Consider the following 9,268-nt stretch of genomic DNA (forward strand, 5'->3'; position numbering starts at 1 on the left):
AGCAGTGAGTATTGTTCACTGGGCTGTTTCTGGTAAGCCTACCAAATTTCATATCAATCGAAGATCGTTAAAATCACAATCTCCAAAAATTGCAACCAAATTTGGAAAATTACCATTTTAAGCATTTTTTAAGAATTTAAAATATGACCTACATTCTTATCATTTACCAATTCATGTCAAATTAACATGTGTTATCATGTTCCAGATTAGACATAAATAAAATGATAGAAAGAATGACTTTTCGTATGTCAATCACATTTTAATCCGCCAAATCTTCAAAAAACTCATCTAAACGATCCCAAATCGTCAAAATACATTGTGATTCAATGCATAGCAGTGAGTTCTTCTTATATGATCGTTTTCGATGATCCTACCGAATTTCAGGTCATTCGGAGTTCGTGAAATTCACGATCGCCAAAACTAGACCAAATTTGAATAAATTATTTTTGGCGTATTTAGGATTAAATCCATGTGATTTGCATTCTTGCTATATATCATATCAAGTTAAACCATCATGTTTCAGATTTAACACAAATATAGCCGATATATAAAGAATAATATTTTTAACAAATTCAATTTAATAAACTGCTTGAAAACCTATCTAAATGACCTCAAAATGCCGAAAAACAGCATGATTCAGTGAGTTTTTCTCACTTGATCGATTTCAATGAACCTACCAAGTTTCAGGTCAATCGGAGTTCGTCAAATTCATGACCACCAACCTGTAACCAAACTCGGAGAATAACCGTTTTAAGCAGTTTCAAGAATTAAAATAAATATGATATTGATTTCCATTCACCTTATAATTATACTATGAGCTCAAGGCATATATTATGTTCTTCCTATTTCTAGGATACACAATATGTCACGACCCAAAATCCACTAAGGGTCGTGGTGGCGCCGGATACTGATGTCAGGCAAGCCAACTAAAATACTTAATTAGATTCCGAATTTTAGCAATTTTGAAAGCCAAGATTTTCCTTTAAATTTCATAAGTAAAAAGAGAACTGCCTCAATTCAAATTAAATAATAAGCAATCAATACAAAATATTTCAAAACCATCCCAGAACCCGATATCACAAGTGCATGAGCATTTACTAAGACAGAAATAAAATACAACATCCGTCTGGAATACAGTGGACAGAAAGTAAATATATTATGCTGGAAAAGGGACTATACTAGCTGCGAGCCGCCTCGAACAATGCAACTCACCTAGTCCCAGAATCATCCGCGCTGCTACGCCTAATAGGCCACTAACAACACCTGAACCTGTGCAACAAAAATGCACAGAAGTGTAGTATGAGTACCAAAACAACGTGTACTCAATGAGTATCCCGCCTAATCTCGAAGAAGTAGAGACGAGATGGTCGACTTCGACACTTACTAAGGGTCCAATAATGTGACGTCAATAAAACATTAAATCGCGGATTTCTATAGACATGATTCTAATCCAATAGAAGGAAACAAGTAAGAAATTAATTTCTTCGATATGAAGTTTTCCCCAAAATTTCCTTTTCATTATTTATCCAATTATTATCAAGCCGTAAAGAGGCTATAACAACTTTAATAAGTTTCAAGGCAAGCAATACAAGCATGCACAAATAATCACCATGGGACGTACGACCCGATCCAACATAAAAGTAAACTGTGCACTGCCGAGGGTCGAACGGCTCGAACCATAGATGCATCTATTACTCCACTCGCGAACTATCCATGCGACGCGGTCAACATAAAATAAACAATCACCCTGCTTGCGAATCCTTCATCTACCTCTTAGACTCATAACCATGCATCTACAACTTTCTCAGGCATTCTTTTACATGACTATTAAACATCTTCACCAAATAAGTTTTGTTAAAGAATCTTGCCAAGTTATTTCTGATGCAATATTTGTCCAGTAGTGCTTTGTCGTAACCATCTAGTTTGGGATTAAACTCTTCAGGGATCCTGTTACTGAAACTATCCCAAGAGTGTACACCGAACTATGATTTTCTTTAGCATTCTCCCACTACGACGAAGTACTACTAATATTACCTTCATTACCTTAGGAATTGAAATATTAGTGACTTCTTACTATAGTGTTCACTGTTCAAAATCACTCCACTCGATAAAGGCATATTATGTCTATTAACGTTTCTCCCACTACTCAAATGCAATGGAACGTCAATTCCGACTTGTGGTTTTGATGTTCTTGAATCGTCATTTGCCTTATTTTCTTAGGACATGATACTCCATTCATTTTCTGGATATTCAATAAACATGCACTATCTTCTAAGTTCCAACTTACATATCACTTTCCCTTTCAGCACATATGCAGGACAAATCCTATATCTGAACATGCCACGGACTGAGCTTACATTCAGTCCACTGTTCTACAGATGCCCTAGGTACTAACTTAGAAGGAACTAAATAAGAATGAATTTGTCAGTTTCTAGGAAATATTTCAAAAACAAATAAGGCAATCTGAATAACAGTCATTAATCTATCCATGTCCAAAAAGAGACTTATTTTTCTTTCTACCACACCACTCTATTATGGAGTTTACGGTGTAGTCAATTGAGATGTAATCCCTTATTCTGATAAGTAACAAAAGAACGCTTTAGAGAGGTGCTCGCTACTACAATCAAATTGCAGTAACTTAATATATTTCCTTGGTGCTTCTCCGTTTCAAGTCTTAAAATCTTGATTTACTTAATTCATTAAGATTACGGTGCATCAAATAAATATATTAATTTATTTGATAATCATTTATGAACGTCACAAAATACTCAAAACTATCTCTCACCAGTATGTTCATTTAACCATACAAATCAGAAGGAATTCATTCTAGCTTATCACTAGCTTTTTTCCTTTTGAAGGGAAACAACTTTAGTCAAATTTCCTTCCAAACAGGATCTACAAGTTGTAGTGTCTCTACTTCAATGAACCTTAAGGTCCATCCTTGACCAACTTGAAATCCTATCTAGATTAATATGACTTAGACAAAAGTGCACAGATAAGTTTTACTCAATTTTGAAGAACATATTCTCTTATGAGGTAGACTATTATTGTTCTGTTCAGGAGAGACATTAATATACAATAACAAGTCATGCATTCATGTACCACAAGAGATAAAATATTTATCAAGCTCAAAAACTCAAGAGTTATTCGAAAAATAAAACAAATATCCATCTCTTATTTTGCCCAGAAATCGGAATTAAATTCCTTCTAACAAAAAGTACATATATTGCATCCTTTAAATTAATGTCTTATCACTAAAAGAAAATTTTAACAAGTAATACGACAAATTACATAAAGTCATTGTGGAGTTGAGATAAAAATATTAAATAGATCATAATAAGTCAAAACATGAATACTAAAATTCAGTACTGCATTCAATATTTATATACATACATGCATCTCGAATGATAAATTTCGATGGGAAAAGAATCATTCATGCAAAGTATATTATATAATGCAAGAATTATACAATCCAAAAATAAATAGAACCAACTCAGATGGAGAAGTATAAAATTTAGGCACAGCAGGGACCACAAATTTAATTAACAAGGCTTCCAGTTATGGAATTAATTTATAATTTTCGAAATTAATATCAACCATAATTAATTACGAATTATTCCACTAAAAATTCGTAATTGCACTCCTTATTCAATTTCGAAATTCATCCATTAAATCTTATTTAACTCCCCATGTTAAGATTCAGATACTAATCAATTACATTAAATTACTGACGATTTAATTTATTGATTATTTCCTTTAGACTTTCGCTTAACTTATTTCATGTGTCAGATACAAAATCCACCGGCCGGGTTTACACATGAAAACTTATAAGCTTTCATAAAGGTGTATCATCAATCTCTAAACCGAGACATGGATTCCATCAACTAACTATTACTTCGCCAATGTACATTATTATTATCCAATTTACCAGGCATATTGACCCACGAAAGAATCTTGCCTTTTAATAAATCAAAACAATAATAATCTACACAGCTAATAATAATTATATCAAGATTAAGAGTATAAGTACATTTATTGGCTAGAGAGTTTATTTTATTAAGTCAGTATAAAATACTTATCTCTACTTGGTCCGTTCAATACATACAAAATGTACTAGCACAAGAAGTTGAATTAAACAATTCCCATAATCAAGATAAATTATATTTAATCTTGTGTTACAATCATTCCTGATGGTTTTCCAATTCCATCATTAGATTGTGAACTCAAACTTTATACTTATAAGAACCGATGATTTAATCTTCCGTGTATAAGCTAAACTCTATATACTAAATCATCTACTACTATATAAGCAAAGGACACCGACTAATATATGATCTATTAAAACTTTATTAAAATTGAATGAACAATATTATCATAATAAATACTATATCTAAACCAAATCCATGGTTAATAGTATATATCCCAACAATCTCCCACTTAGACTTTTAACCATGACAATTGTCAGAATATACTATATCTAAACGCATGGTTAATAGTATATGCCCAACAAAAAAGAGCTACCAACCGAAGCAATTCGTACCTCATGGTAGATCGTTGAGATTCGTCCATCCTCTGATTGTTAGCAGTCCAAGTTAATCAATTAAGTTGTGAGCACCAATTACTCGTGCTTTGCTTGTCACTTATGGAACGGTAAAAAAACTCCACATGCTACCATGGCATTTCCATGGAAATCGGTGTGCTTCCAGCTATCAATTTGGGTCTCTCACTTTATGTGCCAATAGAAAGGTAGAAAAATTACGAAGCGCCAACAATGGTTACAGAAAGTAAAGATTGTGATAACATTGACGCCAAGATTATAAGAATTTGCTTTCCTGTTGTGCATTAACAGGCAAGGCAGGCCTTCTGATCTATCAGGAATCAGATTCATCAGCTTTTTTCGATTGTAAGGTGTCAGTTATTCTTTTTATTGTCTAGGTTTCTTCGTTCTTTCTCTTCTCTTATTATGCATTTCTTTTGGAAATTTGTACTGCTGGAAGTCTACTAATTGTAATGCTACAAGTACCGATGAGTTGAAATTCTTTCTACCTTAGCAAGTGCCTTGAGGCTTTTTGCAGCTTTATATAATGTTTGCTGTCGGATTAAAGGTGTGAATTATTTGCTTTCCTATCTTAATATCTTAACATACGGAAATGAGGTCCAACATCTTAATGTGGTAAGAGCGGTCAAGTAATGTTCTATAATAAAGAATGATTGAATCGAATGATAAATTTGTTGAAAGATTTAATTTAATTTAATATGGTGAAAAGATAAAATCTTGATTTGCAGATTGCTCATACGACAATTGAGTTGAATCCTCGATAACAATCAAATTTAGCTAAACAAGGATCAAATCAGATTTAGATTAGTGATGAACTACATTGAAAAATAAGTCTCGACTCTGATCTTAATTTGACCGTAAAACTAGTGGGAAGCACACTGCACTTGTTTGCCATATCTCAGGAAAATATATTTTTTTTATTTGAAAAAAAATCCAAAACAAGGTCTGCCAATTACTTTTCTTTCACAAACTATGTTTGACCAAACAAATGCTTTCTGTTGAAATCGAGAACCAAATTTCACCGCAAGAGAATACTGATTCTGGAGATTCACGTGCAAGAGTTTGCATTAGGCTCTTCAAAATGTTGAGTGACACAGAAAATTATTTAAACCAAGTTAGCAAATAGGGAAGCTGTGGAGAACAGCGATGGGATTGTCTAAATAAAACACTATGACATGGATCATAAAGGGAGCCAAATAGAAACATGCTCAATGTTGCTGGTTTTCTTCGTACGATGCTAACATACACTGTCCCGGATGAACCAAGGTGTCATCTTTGAAGCGAAAAAAGACGGTAAAAAGAGGCCGCGGAAGCTACCAAGAATAGCAGAAAAATACACCACCATTAAAGAATCCACCTGAAAGAGAACAATCAAAACCATAATGAACATTGAACAAGGCAACAAGCGAAAGATAAGCAAATATTTGACCACAAAGTACACTATTTCCAGAGGATTAGGTAAGAATGAAAATAACAGTCCGCTTCATTTGAGGAAGTCAGCAAAAGCATCAGTCTTAAACTCAGCGATAAAACCCTACTCCCTCCGCTCCAAAATAAAATCACTTATTTTGGACCGGAGGGAGTACTATCTAATACAAGGTTCACAATAGCCTCAAACTGCTACTACTTCCGGTCCACCTTAACTAATTTTTTGACTGTTTTCACACATAATAAGGAACCCATCTTTTAGCATTAATTACTCCTAGGCTCATTACTCCAAAGGCAACTTTGGAAAAAAGAAGTTGATTCCTTCTTTATATATGAAAAAACCAAATACTGTGGATCACAAAAAAAAGACCAAAAATCAATTAAAGTGGACCAGAGGGAGTAACATAGTTCACAAAAACAAATAATACCTCAATTCAGTAATAAGGGCAAATGACACAACAAGAGCAAAAGATTGGGTCATATTCAGCCGCCGATGAAAGTGTTCGAAAAAGCTTTGATTCTTAAAAGTTGGTAAGACCTTTACTCTTGATCATCAGCACATGTTATGCTAAGATCAATATCTTACTTACTAGCCATTAGGATCTACCGCCGAAAGCTAATATTGAATAATTTTCTTTTTTGATCGGTAGTAATAGTTCTCTTAGTAATTTATAACAAAAAGATCACCAGCAAGTAAGCAAATCTTGATTACCACAGCAAAGAACACGAACAGAGAAGAGAGATGGAGTAAATCCCATAGGAGGCAAGGTCACATAGAAACAGCAGGATGGTTGAAAATACAACTAAGTATATAGCAATTCATCATTGTTGAATGAATGTTATCTCCAATCACTCTGAGGAACTTGCTAGTTTAATAAAGTTCCAAAATGCAATGGAGCTCCGCAAGATGTGACAAAACAGATGCAATCTTTTTTATCACACAACCAAGAAAATTTCTGTAAGTAGGAACTAGTCCATCAAAGAACCTTGAGAGACTGGTGCAATAGCCTTTCAACATGTTATACAAGGTTATGCCATTTAATGTTTAATCATCTTAAACACACTAAATAACAAATCATCAAGACATTTTCCCTAACTGTTTCCTTCATTGAATAAAATCATAACGCAAGGAGTAGGATCCTCAACAATGACCACTCAACATGCTCAACAATCACCACATACTAAACATGAAACATTCTCAATAATCCCCACCGAACCTCTTATCACTGGAACTATGATGAAATCATGAATTTTCTCTCTTTATATAGTCTTAAAGAAAAGCAATCAAGCCTTCAAAACGTGAACGGAATCTCCTTATCTGCTCTCCAATTTAATCTCTGTGCTCCACCACTTTTAACTACAGTGTCCTGATTTTTCAATTCATTACATCTTCTGTCCCATGATATCAGAACTTTTTTCCTTCCAAGAGTCAAAGAAAGTGACCTTTAACTAATTTCTTTAAGTAGAACAAAAGCATTTTTTATAATTATTACTTATGTATGGCAAATTTGCTCAACCATTGTTTCTCTTACAATCTTAGAAAACTAAATTTTATTTTGCTAAAAAGTAAATTATTTTAAGTCCAGATTAAATATAAAAGCAAAACTAATCCTTAAAAAATATAAACCTTACAAAAATGATAGATCAAGTGAATTAATTTGATATTTCTACTGCGAGTTTGTCTCCCTTTGGTCACAGAGAGGTCTGGTGACTTTGAAATTTTTGAGATAAGTTGATCGACCCATAACAAACTCAACGAAATTAAAAACAATAATGAAAACAATCAAAATATGAAACATAGGATTTTACCAAAAGATAAATACATAAGCAAACTACTAGCATTTTCATCAAATGATTACCTACTCAACGATTGAGTCCGAGAAGCATATTCTGTTGCTTAGGCAAGTAAACAACATTAGGAGTCTTAGCCAAAGTCCCAGCAATTTCTCTCGAAGCTTCTATCCTTCTCAGCTCAATCAAACCCATTCCAGCAGCCGCAGTAGCATCCGAAATCAGCTTAGCTGATTCACTCTCTCCTTCAGCCCTAATAATCGCCGCCCTCCTCTCTTGCTCAGCCTTCATCACCACGAATTTCGACCTCTCAGCCTCCTGCTGAGCCACCTGCTTCTGCTCCACAGCTTTCGAAAACTCAGCTCCATACGACAAGTGCGTGATCGCCACATCATCGAGCTCGATGTTGAAATCCTTGGCGCGTCGGATCAGGCTCTCACGAACGAGAGCGGAGACCTGTGGACGCTCCGTGAGGAGCTGATCAGCGTTGAATTGAGCCACGACGGCTTTGAGTACCTCGTTGCCGATCGAAGGGAGGACCTTTTCGTCATATTCGGTACCTAAGGTTTTGAAAATGTCGGGGAGGCGGGAGACTTGAGGGCGAGAGAGGATACGGAGAGTGAGGTTAACCATCTGGAGATCTTTCGTTCCGGAGATTGAGGAGAAAGTGTGGGGCCTAGTACGGATATCGAAGATGAAGGGCTTTTGTAGCCATGGGATTAAAAAGTGGGTCCCTTCACCGACAGTTTCGTCGATGACTCCACGGAAGCGGTCGAAGAGAACGGCGCGTTGGCCGCCGTCGACGGTGTAAAGGGAGGAATTGAGAACTGCGCCCCCGAGGCCGAGGCTGAAAGCGGCTCGGGCAAGGTTTGTGAGGAATGAAACTGCAGCTTGGCTACTACCCATTGTTGTGTGTAGAAAACAGAGAGAGAGTGAGATTTTGATAAGGGTTTAAGAGAAAAGAAGAACAAGAAGATTGAGGGGTTATAGAGAAGGGTCTGGATTGTTCTGCAAGTAAAAACCTAAACACCTCAATTGAGCAGGCGGGTTTGGATTTGCAGAATTATTAAAGCCCATTACACTTTGTATCTTTTCGTATAACTAGTTTTTAGAGAAGAATTGTTAAGAATTTTTTGGATTGGAAACTGGCTAAATGAATGGGTTAAGATAGTATGGGTCTTTTTAATATTTTCAAAACTTGCGGGTCACCTATTAAAGTTTGAAAAACTTTATTTCACCTAAATTTTCCATCGGTTTCTCTTTCTACTCTCTACTCTCTTTTCTCTCTCTCTCTCTGAACCTCCGAACACGGTAGTTTCTGGCGGCATCCGACATTAATCAAGCTTCGATTTTGGGTGGAATCATCTCTATAGACCCAACAAGCGCTGTATAGTTCCTCAAAACTTGTCAATTTTGGTAAATCTTAAATTCCTTTTTTTTTTTCGTTTCTTACATTTGTGATATGGGATTTTGTAAAGGGATTCGTTCATG

General features: G+C 35.3%; 1 protein-coding gene across 2 annotated transcripts; it reads right to left on the reverse strand.

Annotated features, from left to right (window-relative positions):
* Positions 1-5,599: 5,599 nt before the first annotated feature.
* LOC109216078 (prohibitin-3, mitochondrial-like) lies at positions 5,600-8,904 on the reverse strand. 2 transcript variants are annotated; one of them, XM_019380207.1, is made up of 2 exons: positions 7,850-8,904; positions 5,600-5,915 (listed from the first exon to the last, which is right to left on the reverse strand). In XM_019380207.1, the coding sequence occupies exon 1, from the start codon at positions 8,681-8,683 to the stop codon at positions 7,850-7,852; it is 834 nt and encodes a 277-aa protein (XP_019235752.1). In that variant the 5' UTR covers positions 8,684-8,904; the 3' UTR covers positions 5,600-5,915. The 2 variants fall into 2 exon arrangements, with proteins under 2 accessions (XP_019235752.1, XP_019235751.1); XM_019380206.1 differs by having other exon boundaries at positions 7,846-8,904.
* Positions 8,905-9,268: the final 364 nt, after the last annotated feature.

Source organism: Nicotiana attenuata, unplaced genomic scaffold (genome assembly GCF_001879085.1).
Source record: "Nicotiana attenuata strain UT unplaced genomic scaffold, NIATTr2, whole genome shotgun sequence".
In the NCBI taxonomy this organism is placed as follows: Eukaryota; Viridiplantae; Streptophyta; class Magnoliopsida; order Solanales; family Solanaceae; genus Nicotiana; species Nicotiana attenuata.